Here is a 23,185-nt window from a genome sequence, read left to right on the forward strand (position 1 = left end):
GAAAACAACACTTCCTGCAAAAACACTACGTCCGCACAGGCGTCGTAAATAAACTGCCGCAAAGAGGCAATGCGAACGTCGGACTCAATACGGTTAACATTTAAGGTAAGAAAGGTGTATGCTTGAACCATAGAGAGAAAAGCGAGAAAACAAATCACCTACACCGACGCACCAGCGTCACAGTCCATAGCAGGGGTGACGGAGGCATCCGAGGGAGGGGGACTGCTACCCCGTTCCGCGGATCCCTTACGTTTCGGTTTTTTACGAACAGCATTAACGTTCGGCTGAACGCGTAACTTGCGTCGGCTGACGGGCAAGGAAGCTTCAGCCGCCGGTGACGTAGGAGGGTCAAGTTCTGTATCCGACACCACCCGCGCCGGTCCACATGCGGGATCCGGGGTCGCGGGGGAAACATCCGACAAAACATAATGGTCAACACCTGCACTAGCTTCCGGCAAACATGGACTGCACGGAGGCGAAACGTGAGCAGGAAGGTCCGAGGCCGCAGAGTTGGAAGGAAGCGGAGCAGCTCCGCTGGCAGAGGTATGGGGCAGCGAAGCAGGAAGTTGTCGCGGCTCCACTTGTTGTGACATCGAAGTCGGTTCGGAAGACGGCGCCAACAGGCCCGACCGACGACCCGACTCGAGAGAAGCCGCGTCGGAGGCCGGAGGGGCGCCAGCAGCCGCCACCGGAACCGCTACCTCAGGAGGGCAGGGAGCAGCTACAGTACACAGTGGCTCGGAGGATGCCGGTCGCTGGGACTGGGGCATCTCAGGGAGATCCTCATCCGTACTATTTCCATCGTGTGGGCGACGCCTCTTATTATTCAAAAGTGGCACACCCACCTGAGGGACAGACGGAACAACATCAGATTTAGCACGCAAAGGAGGAAATTCTGTATCAGGGGTGCGCAAAACCTGTGGCGGGGCGCTACTACCACTGGACTGTGCTACACCAAGAGCAGAACCACCTGCAACGAGGTCAGCGACCGTTAACTTGCGACGCTGTTCGAGAGAATTTTTTAAAACAAAAACTCTCCGCGGACAGTCGGTACGCACGTGACCACTTTCATTGCACAAAAAACAGGTGCCAACCTGACCACTATATGTTACATGGACACGATATCCACCGATCTGCAGGTGAGATGGAATATTCTGCTTAACGTGCATTTCGACTGAACGAATACCACTGTAACATTGCAGGCGATGTTGGCTTGACCAGCGTTCAAGGCGAATGCTCTTTACATCACCATACTTCTGTAGACCCTCCTTAAGATAGACATTATCCACCTCCGGTGGAAGGTTGTAAACACGAACATTGGTATACGTGATGGAAGCATTGGAAAGCAGCACGGTACTTACAGAATCATCCCGATGCCGAAAGAGAACTTGATGACCATATTTAGAAAGAATTTTATCAACCTGAAGTGGGTCCATAAACTTAACAAAGAAAACATACAGTTCGGTATCAAAATAAGCAGTGTGCACCTGATCCGAATGAACACCAAAGGTATCTACCAACCAATCATGAATCTCAAGAGAACTAGGTTGCACATGGCGGGTTGACTTGTCAAAAGCAAAACTAACTGTAGCCTGACGAGGAATAACCTGGGACGACATTTTCAAAATATGCGGTCGAAACCGCTACACAAAAAACACTGAAATAAGGACAGAAAAAAAAACACAAGGTACGAAACAACGACGGAGAAACACTCACAGAAGTTGCAACACAACACGTAAACAAAAACGATAGTCCACTATACGTAACGCTACGGCGGAGCGGAAGACTAGGCACGTCCACACTGCACGGCGTCTAAAGCGGAACTGACCAGCTGAGCTACCGAAGCACGACTCACGCCCGGTACTCACAGCTTTACTTCTGCCAGTATCTCGTCTCCTACCTTCCAAACTTTATAGAAGCTCTCCTGCGAACCTTGCAGAAATAGCACTCCGGAAAGAAAGGATATAGCGGAGACATGGCTTAGCCACAGCCTGGGGGATGTTTCCAGAATGAGATTTTCACTCTGCAGCGGAGTGTGCGCTGATATAAAGCTGTGAGTACCGGCCGTGAGTCGTGCTTCGGTAGCTCAGTTGGTAGAACACTTGCCCGCTAAAGGCAAAGGTCCAGAGTTGGAGTCTCGGTCGGGCACACAGTTTTAATCTGTCAGGAAGTTTCATATCAGCGCACACTCCGCTGCAGAGTGTTTCATCGCCTCAAGATGTTTAAATTTTGCTGCGACAAGGAATACTGCTACAGTTATCGATTTTACGCTCGCAAAGTACTTGGTACAGAAAATACCACACCAGCAAACGTTATTTTGAATCTGTGTCATGACTTATAAAATAAAGATCATGTATTACTCAATGATAATTGCTAGACCAATGAAGATTTGGCAAGCAAACACGTAACAAAGAATATGCATGTGGTTCGTACCCTTCGACTAAATCACAAAGGAATTCTCAAAAAAATTGTAACGGCCAAATTGAAACGCAGGGAAATTATTCCAAAAGAGAACAGCCAAGGAATTACAATCCTGAAAGCAAAAGACAGAAGAGACGTTTTTGTTCCTTCCACCAAAGATTCGAGTGAAATAAAAACGTGACAATCGAAAGGGTGGTTTACGGAAAACCAAATATTGTTACTGAATTATATAAAGGAATACATGATACTGACTTTTCTGATCAGATGAGTGAACATAGCAGTCCATTGAGAGAGACAGTAAAATAGTATCGAAATTAGCATTTGATCTTTTTCTGAACACCGCTGTTGTGAATGCGTTATATTTATTCCAAGATGTGTCAAGAGGGAAAAGTCAGTCATAATATTTCGGCAACAGTTGGTAACTGCGCTCACATGGTATTCACGAGATGAAGGTAAAAGTAGGAGAAAACACCAATTGGGAAAAAGGAAGGAAAGGCGCGTCAAGTGTGGAGATACTGCTCTGTATCTTACAAGACGAGCACAAAAGCATTCGGGTGCACTGCAGCTAGAAAATCAAGATGTGCAAATGTAAACTCCTTTTCTACATTGTACGTTGTATTAAACTTTATTACAGTTGCAATATTTCTTACCGCTGATGTCATCCAAACTAAAAGTGGACTACAATATTTATTCGCTGACTGCGAATTCCTTGCCAAACAAAAAGTTTTCGTTACATAAAAGTGCAGAAGTTATGCGATCAACTAAACTTTATTACTTATAATATGCAATTTATATTACTGAGGACTGTTAAATGCACAACAGCCTTTAGCAATATTAATTGCATTTTTTAAGTAATACAATTTAGTTGTCACATAACTTCTGCGTTTTTATGTAACGAAACCAACAGACTAACAATGAACGATGTGCGGCTCTAATTATGTGCAAAACAATCAAACAAACAGCAAAGAGAAGTTCCCGGCCCCCAGTGTGACAGCTCAAGATAACAAAACGAAAGCCGAAGCTCTAAATTTCACGTTCAAGAAATCGTTCACGCAGCAGAATCGTATAAACATACCGTAGTTTGCCATCGATACTGACCCCCGTGTGGACGACATAGTAATAAGCATCCCTGCACACAGAAGCAACTGAAGAAGTTCAAAAGAAATAAGTCTCCAGGTCGGGATGCAATCCCAATTTGGTTTTTCAAAGACTACACTACGGCATTGGCCCCTTACATTATTGTGAATGTCTAGCGCAGCAGCAGACGCACTACGAACCTCTGCACTCGCCTTAGTGTAGTCTGCAGCCGAGTACTGTGCACCAGCGTGGTTAACCAGCAAGCATGTAAACAAGGTGGACACCCAGCTCAACGCTGTTACGAGAACCATAACTGGATGCATAAAGACTACCCCACTATCTTGGCTTCCAACACTTAGTTGGTTGGTTGTTTTTTTTGGGGGGAAGAGACCAAACAGCGAGGTCATCGGTCTCATCGGATTAGGGAAGGACAGGGAAGGAAGTCGGCCGTGCCCTTTCAGAGGAACCATCCCAGCATTTGCCTGGAGCGATTTAGGGAAATCACGGAAAACCTAAATTAGGATGGCCGGACGCGGGATTGAACCGTCGTCCTCCCGAATCAACACTTAGTCATAGAGCTCCAGCCTCCCTGCGAAGACAGGAAGCTCTGATGAAGAAATACACAAAAATAATGAATAACCCCCTACTTCCTGTCCATGAAGATGTCCCAACCTTAGAAAGAACACGACTCCACTCCAGAAATCCCCCTTTAAGACTGGCCCAACAACTGGCAGCTGCCAACTTCAGCATGGATACCAAATGACACGAGAGCCGGAGTGATAGTGTCCGTCCAGACAACCGTGAACTTATATGTCCATCAGAGAAACCTGAGGGCTTTGAACTTCCACGACAACTGTGGAAAAGCCTAAACAGAATCCTAACAGAACATGGATTATGTGTACACAACCTACACAAGTGGGGATCGCTTCCCAGCCCTAGCTGTGACTGTGGGGCACCCATGGATCGCCAATTTGGACGTCAGAATTTGAAGACTTGTGTAACGCAAAATATCTGCTGTGATGTTACTTTCTATTGTGTTTATGTATTATATTTTATCTGAATATCTATCCCTTTTTAGTGTATTTTATCATATAATTTCATAGTGTAATAAGTATAAACCATGTGTGTAGCGCCATACGCTAAATAAATAAATAAATCTAGCGCAGTGCAAAGTCCCAAGCAACTGAAAAAAGTGCAAGTGACTCTTATGTATAAGAAGGGCAAAAGAACTGACCCGCAGAATTACAGACCAATATCCCTAACCGGTTTGCTGCGGAATTCTCCGAACACAATAAATTTTATTGAGACTGAGAAGCTTTATGTCCACGAATCAGCGTGGTTTTAGGCAGCATGACTCCTGCGAAACTCAACTTGCCCTTTTCCTTCACGATGTACTGCGAAATGTGGATGAATGGCAAAAAGCAGATTCCGTATTTGTAGATTTCTGGACAGAGTTTGACACGATGTCCCCCCCCTCCCCCCCCGCTCCCCACCAGGGGCGGGTTCGTGCTTGGCTACCAGGGGGCCCCAGCCTTTGCAGCATCACTTCCCTTCCATGCTGCATGTCTATCCTCTTGCTGTTCTCTTTCTCCTCCCTTGGGGAACATGTTTGAGGTGGTATTGGGAATGTTCTACAGTGCCTGTCGCTGACATAAGAGCAGTCTCACCACTGCTTTACGTTCCCTTTTTCTTTCCTTGTTTCCCTTCTCCTCTCGTTCCTCCGCTTCGGCGTTTAAGGTTCCTCTTTTTCTTCTTCCTCCCTGTGTGCTCCTGAAGGCCGGCCCACGCGACTGACGCGTAGCAGGTGACTGTGTAACGCGTAATTCGCAGCCCCAGGTCGACAGGTAGGGTTCGCACGTACCCCCTGGTACAGGCCAGGCCCAGGTGGGGGTGAATGCCTGAGCTGCAAACTTTCGAAACTGCCGATTTGTCCCTCTGTTAGATGTCCAGGAGGTGTGACCTGAGGTGTGAACAGTCATCCAAGGCGGGTGCGCCCCCTTGTGAAGGGTGCCCCCACTTGGGAGGAGCGCGCCAGTGGAGACGCTGGCAATCACGGGGGATTTTCTCGCTTTGAGCCAATCATCTTCCCAACCAACGTCTACCAAACGTTAACGTAATGCGGCTAACGATTCAAAGACCCTTCCCACTGCACCACGGTTCCTCAAAAATGGCTCTGAGCACTATGGGACTCAACTGCTGAGGTCATTAGTCCCCTAGAACTTAGAACTAGTTAAACCTAACTAACCTAAGGACATCACAAACATCCATGCCCGAGGCAGGATTCGAACCTGCGACCGTAGCGGTCTTGCGGTTCCAGACTGCAGCGCCTTTAAACGCACGGCCACTTCGGCCGGCTCACGGTTCCTCGTGGTTTCGCGTACTGAAGAGGTCAGTCATTCGCCACGGTAAATCCGTTTATTATTCAGAAAGGTGTTGATGCAATAGCCGGCCCTATGAATCCCTGTTCTCGTTTACAGAATGGCTCTTTACTTTTGGAGACTACTTCTGATTCTCAAGCAAAACAACTGCTTGCCGCCTCGCTTCTCCACAGCTACCCTGTTCGTGTCGAGACCTTTGGAACTTTGAATTACGTCCATTGGGTGATGTAAATGGTAGATTCCTCTTAAGTGCCAACGCGCAGTCTTTTTCTCACCTTTGATAGAGTAGTGCTTCCGCCCAAAATCAAAGCAGGCTATGAAATTATCACAGTCCGACCGTACCAGTCTCATTGTCTCATCCACACTAGAATGTCTTGTCGACACAGCTAAATGTGTAACCTGTGGTAGTGACGTGAATGAGGGCGATTGTCTGCCTCCTCCACCACGCTGTATCAACCGCAGAGGCGGCCATGCCGCCTCCTCTCGGAATTGTCCCGTGTATCTTGATGAGCGGCCTGTCCAAGAGATCTGGGAAAAAAGTGCCTCACCCCGTCGCTCACAAGTCATTAGCTAGTCACAAACCCTACATTCTGCCGTCTGGCACCTGTAATTCCGTTCTTGTTACCCTCGCTGCATGAAGGACATGGCTGCGCAGCCATCAGACCTCAAATTCAGCTCTGAAGTTGTAAAATCGCCCAATGTCAAGGTAATATCATCATACCCCCCCACCCAGCTTGCAACGAACCATCAAACTCTCGCACGAGACGCGAAACCACCAGCTACACAAACAGTAGGCCAGAAAGGACAGAAAGAGTATTTCTGTGAAGACTTGCTATGTCCCTCCGGTCAAACAACACCCGAGTCTTCCTCTGCTAACTCGAAGAGCTCCACTAAAGGAAAACGTTGTCCTCCTTCGCCGACTCGAAGATCCTCTTCCACAGTGTTGTCACGTGATACCTTAGCCCAGCCTGCCTCCGTGTCCCCAGCGCGCATCACCAACCGGTTTTCAGCGTTGGGCTCCACAGACCGACAGCACAAGAAAGCTGATGCTTCTGTGGATCCCACTGAGCAGGATCCTCCTGTTTCTGTGCCCTGTGGCAGCGACTCTTCACAGGCTGTCACTAGGCAGCCACCGTGGTCACATCCCTACATCTGTTCCTCATCATGACTCTCCTCCAATGGAACGTTCGCGGCCCTCGATCCCACAAAGAGGATTTATAGCTGCTTTTAGAATCGCAGCGTCCCCTTCTACTCTCCCTTCAGGAAACGAAATTGCGTCCTCACGACCGCTTTGAACTTTCACATTCCTTCCTAGTTCGGTTTGACCAGAGGTCGGCATTCCATCTCATGGGGGCGTCACGTTGTTCATACGGGATGTCGTTCACAGTCAACCCATCTACCTCACTACGTATGTTCAAGTAGTTGCAGTTCGCCTCTTCCTTCCCTACCTGACTTTTTTCCTCTGTACCATTTATGTCCCTCCGTCATTCGATGTCACCAGGGCAGACTTTCTTCAGCTTATTGGGCAGCTACCTCCCTCATTTTTGCTACTCGATAACTTTAATGCGCATCATTCCCTTTGGGGTTCTCCCAGGACCTTTGAGTGAGGTGCCCTCTTGGCTGATCTTCTTAATCAACTTAACCTCTCCTGCCTTAACACAGGAGCACCCATTTTCCTTTCTGACTCCTCACACACTTATTCCAATTTGGACCTATCCCTCTGCACTACCCTGCTTGCCCATCGTCTTGAGTGGTCCGTTCTTTCTGACACCAACTCGAGCAACCATTTCCTGTGTGCTCTTTCTATGCTGACTCCTACCCTACCTGCGTGCACACCCAAATGGCAGCTTACTAAGGCTGACTGGCAGCTTTACTCCTCCCTGGCGACCTTCGAAGAACAAGATTTCCCCAGTTGTGATGACCAGGTGGAACATCTCACAAATGTTATCCTTACTGCTGCAGAACGTTCCATTCCTCGCACTTCCTCTTTACCACGTCGTGTCCCCGTCCCTTGGTGGACTGAGGCGTGCCGCGACGCAATTCGAGCACGGAGACGTTCTCTCCGCGTTTTTAACCGTCATCCTACGATGGCAAACTGCACTCATTATAAACAGATGCATGCAAAGTGTTGCCACATTCTTCGGGATAGCAAAAGAGCTAGCTGGATTTCATTCACTAGTTCTTTTCACAGTTCCACCCCTTCCTCTGTCGCGTGGGCCAACCTCCAGCTGCTCTCTGGGGCCAAGATCCACTCCCCAATATCCGGCCTGACAGTAGCAGACGATGCCATCGTGGACCCTGCTGCTATCTCCAACACCTTGGGCTGCCACTTTGCTGACATTTCAATCTCCTCTTGCCACTGTCACCCGGCCTTCCTCCATCGGAAACGGGCGGAGGGGGCTCGGGCGATACCCTTCTCCGGGTCGTGAGTTCTACAATGCCGCCTTTACTATGGCGGAGCTACATCATGCTCTCAGTTCATCCCGATCCTCCGCCCCAGGGCCAGGCGCCGTCCACATTCAGATGTTGCAGCACCTCTCTCTTGCGGGCAAGCACTTTCTGCTTAACACGTACAACCTCATCTGGACAGAGCACACATTTCCCGGACTTTGGAGTGAAGCCACCGTCATACCCATACCTAAGCCCGGTAAGGACAAAAACCTTCCTTCTAGCTACCGTCCCATATCTCTCACCAGCTGCGTTTGCAAAGTGATGGAAAATGATTCATGCCCAGCTCGAGTCTTTCAATTTACTGACGAATGCAAAGTGTGGATTTCGAGAGCGGCGTTCTGCAGTTGACCATGTAGTTACTTTGTCCACCCATGTCATGAATCTTTTTCTGCAGAAATCCCAAATTATGGCCGTATTTTTCGATTTGGAGAAGGCTGAAGACACCTGCTGGAGAACTGGTATCCTCTTTACACCTGGGGCTTCCGTGGCCGCCTGCCCCGTTTCCATTGTGGCATCTTTTTCAAAGACCGAGTTTTCAAGGTGGGTGTTTGTTCTCCCTTGTCGGACACCTTTATCTAGGAAAACGGTGTGCCTCAGGGTTCCGTCCTGGGCGCTGTCCTCTCTGCTATCGCCATTAGTCCTATCACGGCCTGTCTCCCGCTAGGCATCTCCAGCTCCGTTTTTGTTGACCAGTTTGCCATCTATTGCAGTTCTCCTCGGACCTGTCTCACTGACCGACGTCTTCAGCGATGCCTTGATCGTCTTTACTCCTGGAGCATCGACAATGGCTTTCGCTTTTCACTGGAAAAACTGTCTGTATGAATTTCTGGCGGCGCAATTGGTTTCGCCCACCATCTTTACATCTTGGGCCTGTTCTTCCGTTGGTGGAAACTACGAAATTCCTGGGGCTCATGCTCGATAGGAAACTCTTGGTCCTGCCATGTCTCTTACTTGGCAGCACACTGTACGCACTCCTTAAATGTCCTACGTGTCCTCACTGGTACTTGCTGGGGTGCTGATCGAGCCACCCCCTCCGTTTGTACCGGTCCCTTGTCCGTTCGAATCTCGACTATGGGTGCTTTGCTAATGAGTCTGTACGTCCATCCCCCTTACGCCCTCTCAACACTATCCACCATGGTGACATCTGTTTGGCCTCTGGCGCCTCTTACATTGTCCCAGTCTGTATGATGAAGCTGCGGAACTACCACTGTCCTACCGCCGTGACTTCCTCCTCAGGAGGTATGCATGCTGTTTGTCTCCCATGCGTGGCCACCCATTCTATGCCTCTTTCTTCGATGATTCCTTTGATCGCCAGTATGGGACGCGTCCTTCTTGTGTCAGGAGTTCGCTTTCGGCACTTGCTACGGCGCCTTAACTTCACACTACCTGCAACTTTCCCAGCGGGTGTGAACCCTTCAGCACCTTGCCTTCGTGAAGCGGCCCATGTTAACCTTGGCCTTCATTCGCTTTTTACGGACACTACTCCAACCTCGCTCTATCGCCTTCAGTTTCACGACCTTCGCATGGAACTTCAAGATAGTACCTTTGTATACACTGATGGCTCTCGGACTGACCGTGGGGTCGGGTGTGCCTTCGTCATTGGCACCTGTGTCTTTCGATATCTGCTTCCGGCACACTGCTCAGTATTTACAGCAGAGCTCTGCGCCCTGTATCAGGCCACGGAGTACATACGGCAACACAGACTTTCCAATTGTGTCCTCTGCCCAGACTCTCTCAGCGCCCTTCAAAGTCTATGTGTGCTGTACACAACCTGTTCCTTAGTGCAGCGGGTCCAGGAAAGCGTTCACCTGCTCACTCTTGGTGGAGCCAGTGTGATGTTCCTGTGGGTCCCTGGTCAGGACGGTCTGCCGGGAACGAGGCTGATGACGCTGCTGCCAAGGCTGCAGTCCTCGTGCCGCAGCCCACGAGTTCCTACATTTCCTCCATGGATCTCAGTGTTGCTGTCTGTCAGGAGGTGGTGTCCCTTTGGCATCGCCATTGGTCCTCCCTTCATGGGAATAAGCTCAGGATTATTAAGCCTCCCCCAGAGGCTTGGACAACCTCCTCTCGGCGCTCCCACCTGGAAGAGGTCATTTTAACTCGGTAGCGTATTGGGCACAGCCTTTTTAGACATCGTCATTTGCTAAGTGGCGCTACCCCACTACCTTTGTACACATTGGGCCCAAGTTTTAACTGTCAGCCACTTCATGACGGAATGTCAATTTTTTAAATCGTTTACGTTCTCGCTTGGGTTTGCCGTTTTAGGAAATGACGCGCGGGCTGTCGACCACGGTTTAGTTTTTATCTGTCAAAGCAATATGGGGAACGCCGTTTAATTTTTAGTTTCTGACCTCCGTTTCTGTATGGCGTCTTCAGTAGCCCTTTCTCCACGTCACTGTTTCTAGCTGCTTGGGAATGACGTTTAGTCGTTTTTTTAATTCCTCTCTGTTTTCGTGATCTATAGTTTTGACGCGGGCGCATATGACCGCAATTGTTTTTGCGCCCTAAAACAAAACAAAATAATGTGCGCGCGCCAGTCAAACGCCTGCGTGCGCTGTGCCTCGGGCGCCGTCAGCGCTGGACAGACTTAAATGCGTTCTCCGTAGAAGTAGGCCGTGAACTGGCGAGGACCGTACACCGACGTGAGTCGCTTAGCTTTCACGGAAGTAACTTTGTGTGCCGCCTGCAATGTCGACGAAACAGTGTGGCAAGTGAAGAGATTAATTCTCTACTTTTAAGGCGAGCAATTAACTTTCGGTGATTGTCAGTCAGGGTGATATACCATTTTACTTGGAACTTGCCGTAGAGATCGCCTCTGAAATATTCACAGTGCTGTCTCGGAAAGGGATATTATTATTATTAATTACTATTATTGTTACAGATGTTATTATATTTCGTGCGTGTGAAATTTAAAAAAATATATCAATCAGCTGGAGTTTTGAGCTTTTATAGTCGTAGTTCCTGATCCCGCTGACTAAATATCAAGTATGTACATTTTTCTTGAGTGAGCACAAAGAGTAATGTGGACTTGCAGGCTGGAAGTTATGGCCACTACATTCTCCATCGCTTTCTGGCTAACCGCAAATATAATTTTCGGGCTCCTCTGTACGGCTAAGGTAGATGGAAAGCACGCACAGACAATTTAAGTGTCTTTTCGTAACGGCATATCGAAGTAAGGACCGTTTGACAATTTACACGCCGCCCCACAGGCGGGCTACTAGATTTGTTCCCGGTATGTTCGAACAACATGCAAGTGGTACGGAGATTATTCGGGAACTGAAATAGGAATCCCTGCAAGGAAGGCGAATTTCTTTTCGAAGAACACTATTAGTAAAGTTTAGAGAAACGGTACATGAAGTTGACTGCCGAACCATTCTATTGCCGCCAGCATACAACGAAGTGCCACAGAAACTGATACAGGCAGCGTATTCTAATACGGAGTTATGTAAACAGGCTGAATACGGCGCTGCGGTCGGCAGCGTGTATGTAAGAGAACAAGTGTCTGGTGTAGTTGTTAGATCGGTTACTGCTGCTGCAGTGACACGTTATCGAGATTTAAGAGAGTTTTGGAGCGTGGTGTTATAGTCGGAGCACGAGCGATGGGACACAATATCTCCGAGGTAGCTATGAAGTGGCGATTTTACCGCACGACAATTTCCCGAGTGTACCATGAATATCAGGAATCCGCTACAACATCAAATCTCCGACATCGCTGCAGCCGGAAAAAGATCCTGCAGTAACGGGACCAACGACGAGTGAAGAGAACCGTTCAACGTGACACGAGTGCAACACTTCCGCAAATTGCAGCACATTTCAATGCCGGACGATCAACAAGTGTCAGCGTGCGAACCATTCAACGAAACATTGTCGATATGGGCTTTCGGAGCCGAAGGGCCACTCGTGCACCTTTGATGACTGCACGACACAAAGCTTTGCGCCTTGTCTACGCCCGTCAATAGCGATATTGGACTGGAAACGTGTTGCTTGGTCGGACGAGTCCCATTTCAAATTGTATCGAGCGGATGGACGCGTACGGGTACGGAGACAATCTCATGAATCCATGGACCGTGTATGTCAGCAGGGGACTGTTCAAGCCGGTGGAGGCTCTGTAATGGTGTGGGGCGTGTGCTGCTGAAGTGATATGGGACCCCTGACACGTCTAGATACGACTCTGACGGGTGACATGTACGTAAGCATCCTGCCCGATCACCTGCATCCGTTCATGTCCATTGTGCATTCCGACCATATTGGGCATCTCCAGCAGGACAATGCAACACCCCGCAAGTCCAGAATTGCTACAGAGTGGCTCCACGAACGCTCTTTCGCTGGCCACCAAACTCGGCAGACATGAACACTATTTAGCGCATGTGGGACGCCTTGCAACGTGCTGTTCAGGAGAGATCTCCCCTCGTACTCTTTAGGTTTTGTGGACAGCCCTGCAGGATTCGTGGCGTGAATTCCCTCCAGCACTACTTCAGACATTACTGGAGTCCACACCATGTCTTGTTGCGGCACTTCTGCGTGCTCGCGGGGTCGCTACAGGATGTTAGTCACGTGTAGCATTTTCTTTGGCTATTAGGTATACATTTCGCGTAAGAACCACGCAGGTAAGATAGGAGGAATAAGGACTCATACAGAGACATGTCGACAGTCGTTTTTGCATCGATGTATCAGCTAGTGGAACAGGAAAGGAAATGACTGGCGGTGGTACAGAGTAGACTCCGCCAAAGGAGTGTTGTGTACCGGGTGATCAAAAAGTCAGTATAAATTTGAAAACTTAATAAACCACGGAATAATGTAGATAGAGAGGTAAAAAGTGACACACATGCTTGGAATGACATGGGGTTTTATTAGAACCAAAAAAAAACAAAGTTCACAAAATGTCCGACAGATGGCGCTGGACAGCAAAACGTCAGTGACTGCGTATGACAATCGTGTATAAAAGGAGCCGTAATGAGAGAGAGAATCAGATGCACCAGCAGTCGCAGCATGTTGACGTTACCTGAAAAGGTGCTTTTAGTGAAACTGTATTATCAGAATGGGGAATGAGCTAGTTCAGCATTAAGATCCTATCGCCATAGAAAGGGGATTCGAACGGGTAAAGGTCCGTTGACGAATGCAGCTGTGGCGAGAATGATTTCGAAGCCACGGGTTGTTTGGACGATAGAACCTGTAGTGGCCGACCGAACACAAGGCGTAATGCTGCTGAGACAGTTCAGGAAGAAATGGAGATTGTAGCGGGTTCGTCTATGCACGGGGAAGTCAGCGCTCGTGCAGTCGCACGTCGCATTCCATACACTACTGTTTGGTTGGCACTGAGGCGTACTCTCCTGTGCTATCCGTACAAAATCCATCGGCATCGTGAACTGTCACCTGGCGATTTAAATAAGTGAAGTGGAGGGCATTTGCGGTGTGGGCGTTACAAAAGATGGCGGAAGATGACGATTGGTTGAGTAACGTGTTGTGGACCGGCGAAGCTCATTTCACGCTCCGAGGGTCTGTCAACGCCCACAACTGCCGAATTTGGGCTACCGAAAATCCTAGAACTGTCGTGGAAACGCCATTGCACGTCGAGAAAGTCACGGTATGGGCTGCATTTACCGCATCTACCGTTATCGGGCCTTTCTTCTTCGAGGAAATGTGTGATTCTGGTTTTGTAACTGCTACCGTGACGGGTGAGAGCTGCGTCGATACGTTACAGAATCGCATCATCCCCAGGCTGGCTGATAAACACCTACTCGAACGTACGAAGTTTATGCAGGATGGCGCTCCACCCCATATTGCTAGACGCGTGAAAGATCTCTGCACGCGCCGTTTGGTGATTATCGTGTGCTCAGCCGCCACTTTCGTCACGCTTGGCCTCCCAGGTCCCCAGACCTCAGTCCGTGCGATTATTGGCTTTGGGGTTACCTGAAGTCGCAAGTGTATCGTCATCGACCGACATCTCTAGGGATGCTGAAAGACAACATCCGACGTCAATGCCTCGCCATAACTCCGGACATGCTTTACAGTGCTGTTCACAACAATATTCCTCGACTACAGCTATTGTTGAGGAATGGTGGTGGATATATTGAGCATTTCCTGTAAAGAACTTCATCTTTGCTTTGTCTTACTTTGTTACGCTAATTATTGCTATTCTGATCAGATGAAGCGCCATCTGTCGGACATTTTTTGAACTTTTGTATTTTTTTGGTTCTAATAAAAGCCCATGTCATTCCAAGCATGTGTGTCAATTTGTACCCCTCTATCTACATTATTCTGTGATTTATTAATTTTTCAAATTTATACTGACTTTGTGATGACCCGGTAGAACGTGCAACGTGTGGCCCGCGCAGTGCAGAGAAGTGCCGGTGCGCCGCCGCCGCCGCCGCCGCCGCCGCCGCTCACCTGTCTTGTCGAGGCAGAAGGGCTGCAGGCGGCCGCCGTTGACGCAGACGGAGACGTGCGCCATGCGCGGCGTCGCCACCTCGCCGTAGTGGCCCGCGTTGGTGTGCAGCGTCTGCACGTGGCCGGCGTCGCCCTGCGCCAGCCGCAGCGCCGCCCTCACCAGCGGCCGCGCCGGGTCCAGGCCTGTGGCACGCACAGTGATCTCTGAACGCGGCACACTAGTGGCTCCCACTCTACTCCACAACCTAGCTCGCTAACGCCGCCTGTTTTAACGCGCCAGTCAGGTTTAGAACAACTTTTAACTGTGTTAGTAAGTACGGAAAGCAACCCGCCAGGTTAGGAGAGAGCGCTAATGCGCTGCTTCCTGGACTCGGGTAGGCGCGCCGGCCCCGGATCGAATCCGCCCGGCGGCTTAACGACGGAGGCCGGTCTTCTGGCCTGGATGTGGTTTTTAGGCGGTTTTCCACATCCCACAAGGTGAATACCGGGCTGTTCCCCACGTCCCGCCTCAGTTACACGGCTCGCAGACATCTGAACACATTCGCACTATTCCATGGATTACACTAGACGCAGACAGTTGGTCTCGCGTCCGTCGGCCGTCGTAATTTCATATATTATTATTGTTATTGTTGATTGTTGCCGACTTACATGGTGGGCCTTAATAAAAATTATATTTCATTCAATTTTGATTTACGATTAAATGCGTTTGTGAAGTTCTCCTTTTTAACAATATTCAAAAATGGCTCTGAGCACTATGGGACTAAACATCTATGGTCATCAGTCCCCTAGAACTTAGAACTACTTAAACCTAACTAACCTAAGGACATCACACAACACCCAGTCATCACGAGGCAGAGAAAATCCCTGACTCCGCCGGAAATCGAACCCGGGAAACCGGGCGTGGGAAGCGAGAACGCTACCGCACGACCACAAGCTGCGGACTTTAACAATATTAATCTCAAATTATTTGTTACGTTAATGAATGTTAGACTGGCTGAATCTTAAAACATGAGCATATAAGTTGATCAATGGAATAAACTTTTCATATTAATTTCCTCGGCTAGTCCACTTTAAAGCAAAAAATCTTTAGTTATTAGCTACAACTGCGGCCCACACACGCGCGAGAGTATTTTTTCCTACCTCCATTAACCATTGTATTGTAGTCAGAATCCTGGCTCTGGCTCTCGGCTATGGTACTCAAAATAAGAATCTTAAAGCTACGTATTTTCTGCAACTTCGTGCCGCAGTGGAGAAATATAAATATTATGTTAATAGCGGGCGAGTTTTTCGCTTCCGCTGATTTTTTATAAGTTAATATCGCCACGTAATGGCGTCATTGGCTGCATCGGCTGCTGCGATTGTGGAAATGTAAATTACTCGAATGCAGGTTAATTCAAAGGAAGGCGGACATGAAATCGGGATCACCTTTTAAAAATTAAAAGTGAACAATGATATTAAAACAATATATTATCTGCTTAATTCATACAATTATGCTTACATTTGCCAGCACACGCAAGATGTCCGTCTACACACAACCAAAACAAGAGAAGAAGTGAAGACGACTAAAAAATTAACAAAAGAGCGTATCTTGTCGTCTCTTTAGATCATTTTGTTATATTTCTTTGCCCTCGAAACTTACACAGAGAAATGATAAAAATACATAATATTCAATTTTTAAAAGTGTCTTCTTTATAAATACCGTTTTCTAAGTCTTTTCGTAATATAGCACTGGGGACGCTATATTGGGGTACATTAATTCCGTTCCGGGGAGTACAGGGTGGTGGCAGGAAGGGCATCCGGCCACCTCTTAAATTAACCTTGCCAAATCCAATTCACCACGCCGACCCTGCGTCATTGCGGGAAAAAGGCACAAGCAAAAGAAACAGAGAAAGAAAGGAAACACGGGAAGTGCCCCGAATAAATAAAAATACCCTCTTATACACGGAAAAGCCAAAACATTATGACCACCTACTTGGTAGCTTCTTTGTACGTCCTTGGAAGCAAATACATGACTGATTCTCCTTTATCAGGGATTCGACACTTTGTTGCTAGCTTTGTCGAGGAATGTGGCATTAGTTGTCTACGCACAGGTCATGTAGACAGAAGAGTCAAAGAAACAGGTACACCTGCCTAATATCGTGTAGGGCCCCCACAAGCACACAGAAGTGCCGCAACACGACATGGCATGGACTCGACTAATGTCTGAAGTAGTGCTGCAAGGATCCTGTAGGGCTGTCCATAAATCCATAAGAGTACGAGGGGATGGAGGTCTCTGCTGAATAGCACTTCCAAGGTGTCCCAGATACGCTAAATAATGTTCGTCTCTGGGGAGTTTCGTGGCCAGCGGAATTGTTTAAACTCAGAACAATGTTCCTGGAGCCACTCTGTAGCAATTCTGGACATACGGGGTGTCGCATTGTTCTTCTGGAATTGATGAAGTCCATCGGAATGCACAATAGACGCGAATGGATGCAGTTCATCAGACAGGATTCTTACTGTGGGGAGCATACTATAAGACCGTCGGTACACACACCATCAGATTATTTGACTTCTCGCTCTAACGAAGTAGGCGAGTGTCAGCAATATGTCTCGTTATCTTATTGTGGCGCGTTTATCTTGTGCCGTTACGTCAGACGATAGAAATGCCACTTGCACGCTTAGAGTAGCAGATTGATGGTGACCAACTTTAAACAGAACTTGATTAATTTTCACACACACTTACTAAAATAATAAAAATCATAGACATTACGTAACTTGATTCTGGATGCTGTTTACAATTAACAATCTGAAATTCCTTTCGTCTTGGTACGTTAATCTTTCTCACATATCTCTGATACTTGACAAAGTGTCTATTCATTTCTCTTCATGGCTATGTACAGGAATCTTATTAGGCACAGTCTGAAACTTGACTACAGACAGATGCAGAATAATGCAGACTGACTAATCAGAGGTCTGTACACTTGTTATAATACCACGCACGTTCAGGTATCATTGCGCGAGTGTGATCCGCGAGGAGAAGAGGTTCTACGTTAGCAGCAATTTCATTGGCTGCGTTACATATTAATATGCGGATCGGCGGAAGCAGAATTTGGTCCGTCTCTATGGCAGCGCCATCTCGTAGAGCGGAGATGGACGAGTGCTGCGCCTGCGCTGTTGTGCTTAGCGGGGCGCGCTCTACTGGGAAAGTTGTGTACGTGCTGACTACGCGGAACTACGTACACATCACTTACATACAGGTCACCTGTTGGAGTCATATCTCGACATATCAAGGGTGCCGTATCACTCCAGGTGCGCCACACCATTGCACATACTTCACCAGCCTGAACAGTGCCCTTCTGACAAGCAGGGCTCATGGATTCATGAGTTTGTTTCCATAACCGTACGGTCCATCCGCTCGATACAATTTGAAACGAGACTCGCCCGACCACGCAACATGTTTCCAGTGATCAAATGTCCGTGTTGATGGGCCCAGGCGAGGCGTAAAGCTGTGTGTCATGCAGTCATCAAGGGTACACGAGTGGGCCTTCGGCTGCGTTGGCCCAAATCGATGATGTTTCGTTGAATGGTTCGCTAGCTGACATTTCTTGATGGCCCAGCATTCAAATTTTCAGCAATTAGCGGAACGATTGCACTTCCGTCACGTTGAACGATTCTCTTCAGTCGTCGCTGGTCCCACTGTTACAGGATGTTTTTCCAGCCACAGCGATATCGAAGATTTGATGTTTTACCGCATTTCTGATATTCACAGTACACCCATGAAATGGTCGCACGGGAAAATCGCCACTTCATCGCTATCTCGGAGACGCTGTGTCCCACCGCTCCTGCTTCGACTATAACGAGACGTTCAGACTCACTTAAATCTTGATAATCTGTCATTATAGCAGCAGTAACTCATCTAATAACTGTCCCAGGCACGTGTTTACATCTCTCTGTATTTGAATACGGATCACTACACCAGTTTCTTTGGCGCTTCAATGTAATTGTGAACAACGGGCCGCTGATTTACGTACGCGGTGGGTTCCATAGGATTTACATCGGGCGAATTTGGTAGCCGAGACATCGACGTGAGTGCACTATAATGCTCCTCAAACAACTGCAGTACAGTTCTGACTCGGAGATGGACACAATTACACTGCTGAAAGAAGACATCGGCATCGGGGAAGACATCAAGCATGACGGAATGCAGCTGGTTCGCAGCTATCAGCGTGTCTTCGATTACTATCACAGGTCCCGTGTTAGCACAGGAGAATGTCTCCCACCAGACTGCATCAGTGCCGCTGTACACATTCCGAGCCGCCGCTCACCTCGATGACGGCCTTTGTGGAGACGACCGTCGACCCAGTGCACTGAAAATGTGATTCACCCAAAGGGCCTACATGTTTCCATTGTTCGACGGTCGAACCCCGAGGGTCTCGTGCCCACTGCAATCGTAACTGACAATGTCGTTTTGTCTTCATGTGGACACGTACGGGTGGTCTGCTGCGGAGCTCCGTGTTCAACAATTTACGGTGAAGGGTTGTGCTCCGAAACACTTGTGCGTGCACCAGCAGAACGCTCTTTCGGTAGAGTACCCACAGATCACCATAAATCCTATTTTACAGAGCAGACAAGCGTCCGAACCCAACGCTTTGTTGCCTCCAACATACACTATGTGATCAAAAGTATCCGGACACCTCTCTGAAAATGACTTACAAGTTCGTGGTGCCCTCCATCGGTAATGCTGGAATTCACCCTTAGCCTTGATGACAGCTTCCACTCTCGCAGGCATACGCTCAATCAGATGCTGGAAGGTTTCTTGGGGAATGGCAGCCCATTCTTCACGCAGTGCTGCACTCAGGAGAGTTATCGATGTCAGTCGGTGAGGCCTGGCACGAAGTCGGCGTTCCAAAACGTCCCAAAGGTGGTCTGTAAGATTCAGGTCAGGACTTTGTGCAGGCCAGTCCATTACAGGGATGTTATTGTCGTGTAACCACACGCTGTGCATTATGAACAGGTGCTCGATCGTGTTGAAGGATGCAATCGCCATCACCGAATAGCTCTTCAACAGTGGGTAGCTAGAAGGTGCTTAAAACATCAATGTAGGCCTAGGCTCTGATAGTGCCACGCAAAACAACAAGGGTTGCAAGCCCCCTCCATGAGAAACATAACCACACCATAACACCACCGCCTCCGAATTTTACTGTTGGCACTACACACGCTGGCAGATGACGTTCACCGGGCATTCACCACACCGTGCCATCGGATCGCCACATTGTGTACCGTGATTCGTCACTCCACACAACGTTTCTCCACTGTTCAATCGTTCAATGTTTACGGTCCATACACCAAGCGAGGGGTCGTTTGGCATTTACCGGCGTGATGTGTGGGTTATGAGCAGCCGCTCGACCATGAAATCCAATTTTTCTCACCTCCTGCCTAACTGTCATAGTACTTGCAGTGGATCCTGATGCAGTTCGGAATTCCTGTGTGATGGTCTGGACAGATGTCTGCCTATTACACATTACGACCCTCTTCAACTGTCAGCGGTCTCTCTCAGTCAACAGACGAGGTCGGCCTGTACGCTTTTGTGCTGTACGTGTCCCTTCACGTTTCCACTTCACTATCACATCGGAAACAGTGGACCTATGGATGTTTAGGAGTGTGGAAGTCTCTCGTACAGACGTATGACACAAGTGACACCCAATCACCTGACCACTTCCGAAGTCCGTGAGTTCCGCGAAGGACCCCATTCTGCTCTCTCACTATGTCTAATGACTACTGTGGTCGCTGATATGGAGTACCTGGCAGTAGGTGGCAGCACAATGCACCTAATATATAAAAAAGAATGTTGTTTGGGTTGTCCATATACTTTTGATCACATAGCGCGTAGGAACACAAAGATAAGTTAGGGCTCATGCGGAGGCATATAGATAGTCGTTTTTCCCTCATTCGGTTTGCAAATGGAACAGGAAAGGAAATTAGTAGCAGGGGCATGGGGTATCCTCCACCACGCGCCGTAAGGTGGATTGCGGACCATCAATGTAGATGTTCTGCGAAGGGTCGTGGACGTTACAAACCCATGCACAGGGATGGCAAGTGTGAAGTATTCGCCAGTGTAGGGGAAGTATAATTCGCAAGAGATGCAAATTGTTACCCTCAATACTACACACTGTGTTCCTGAAGATAATATTTCCTAGGAAAAAAAATTGACAGTATCAACAGACGCAGTGGATTTCAGTACGTCCGCGCTCGCTATCCCTGACTGAAGTGGAGGCATCGTGCTTTTTCTTCTCCGCTGGCCGCAGGCTCTGAAGTGCATGAAGTAAACAGTGTCTGACGAAGTGGCAAAAGGGAAAGAATTCAGATGGATTTTTATTTCTATTTATAGAAGCCAAGAAATGAAGAAAAAGGTTCTGAGAGCCATTCTATCGTTAATAATCACAAGATTCCCGGTCATTAATCATTAGCTCCCCATATCCATAAATCAACATGAGATCGCAAAAAAATGGCTCTGAGCACTATGGGACTCAACTGCTGTGGTTATCAGTCCCCTAGAACTTAGAACTACTTAGACCTAACTAACCTAAGGACAGCACACACATCCATGCCCGAGGCAGGATTCGAACCTGCGACCGTGGCAGTCGCACGGCTCCGGACTGCGCGCCTAGAAACGCGAGACCACTGCGGCCGGCCATAAGATCGCACACATATGTTTTTTTCCGATGCAAATTCGACAATTAATTCAGTTTTTACACCAAGTTGCATTTCACACGCTAGTCCCCATATCGCCACCTTGAAAAAGCCAATCTTCGCACAAGTATGTCATCCGAGGTAATTTTCAACAAACTATTTGCGTCTTTATATGAGATCAGATTTTATACACGGGTTTATGCCCTCTCGGAACCCACTTGTGATTGTTCCATCTTTTCCATCGATAAGCACTGACAGCAACTAAAATTTGTAGTTAGCATTCCCTTATGAAACTATGATTACCAAGTTCTCAGTTCAAATAACGTCATCAGCACGGTTGGAACTGTATGTTAATATTTAAACAGTAAAAAGAAATGATAAAAGATTCCCTTCTTGACGCCCAGTGTGGTAGGCGACTCCCCATTGTCACTCTGCTCCAGTAGGATAACGCTCTTGTTCCTCCGGTTCTTCTGACGCTGTGTGACCATCTGGCGCGTCCTCCGATGAGTCTACCTCGTGATCCTACCTACTTGCTAGCCTCCCGTAGCAGAATCTTCCTGCAATGAGCGTTAAAATATAGCAACAAAAATGTAATAAACATCGATAGGTATGTGGCATAAACGCCACACCATGAATCAATGTAGTGAAGCGATCTGATTGCAAAATGTGTAGAATATTAACTAGACAGGAGACACTTTAGTAGGGGGAACGATTTGCAAGGGGTGTACCAGAAGACAATTAAATTTATGTGAATCTGAGTAGCCATAAGAAACATTCCACTTTGAGTGAAAACGTGTAAAGCAACGTGGTTTGTAGCTCGGTGCAGTACAGTGTGCAGCTAGAGACAGACTGTTCAGATAGCTTACACATAGCAAGCAAAAATTATTCACTCTTCACCTGAAATGATCAACTGCAACTCTGCCATCTCCATCTGCTGGATCACAACCTTCTGTTCTGAAAGGCAATGCATTGAAACGCGACAGGTTACCGTAATTGGTCAAGAGCTTGAACCCGTTTATAGAAACAATTTTACATAGAAGAAATTATCTTTGCTGATGTCTTTCCTAGGTGGTATATCGTTACACTAACAGCAGAATGTAACTCCGTGTAAATCTGTCTGAATGAAAAAGTGATGGCAAGCAAATTCAATTAATTTCGAAAATGTTTCGGTAAAACGGCATGCAGTTACTAACAAAATGTAGTTAACCCACCATTACACTCATAACATTAACGCTCGCAGCACTTGGAACAACAGGTTACAACTCATGAAAACTTGAAACAAGAGAAAGGCTAGATGTATTAGATATGTCTAACAACACCGAAAAAAGCCCACTGGCTGGGAGTGCGACGAATTTAAATGCTCTACTGTTTGGATGGATTGATAGCAAACCGATTTCGTACCGTGCGTCGAATACTATTCTCTGCAAATGGCACGAGGTAACATCACACGGAAGACACGCTGCTCTAAAGCTATGAAACACTCAGTAAAACTCCACACCTCATACCTTGCAATGCGAACCATCTCGCACCTTACCAAAGTCGTAGCGGCCCATACAGGATGTAGTGCAAGCAGCAGACAAGAGGCTACTCCCCCACTATTGTGTGATTCAAACACTACCCACACAGTTCACCAACAGGTGCGGGCTTGATTGGTTCGTTCACCCGGAACTCTAACAAGTCTTCGCCACGTTATTACAGAATGTATCTTGCAGTGAATCTGCGAGTTAAAACTACGCGAAATAAATTAGTAGTGAAAGCTACGAACTTGACAAACAACTTTCACTGTGAGCTAACACTCGTCT

General features: G+C 47.8%; 1 protein-coding gene across 1 annotated transcript in view; it reads right to left on the reverse strand.

Annotated features, from left to right (window-relative positions):
* Positions 1-23,185, reverse strand: part of LOC124803469 (phospholipase A1-like) — a 181,393-nt gene that overhangs the window by 53,247 nt on the left and 104,961 nt on the right. Inside the window, exon 5 of the mRNA XM_047264660.1 lies at positions 14,715-14,897. Coding sequence (XP_047120616.1) covers positions 14,715-14,897 — 183 coding nt within the window. The remainder of the gene's footprint in view (positions 1-14,714; positions 14,898-23,185) is intronic.

The sequence above is a fragment of the Schistocerca piceifrons genome, chromosome 6 (assembly GCF_021461385.2).
Source record: "Schistocerca piceifrons isolate TAMUIC-IGC-003096 chromosome 6, iqSchPice1.1, whole genome shotgun sequence".
Classification (NCBI taxonomy): Eukaryota; Metazoa; Arthropoda; class Insecta; order Orthoptera; family Acrididae; genus Schistocerca; species Schistocerca piceifrons.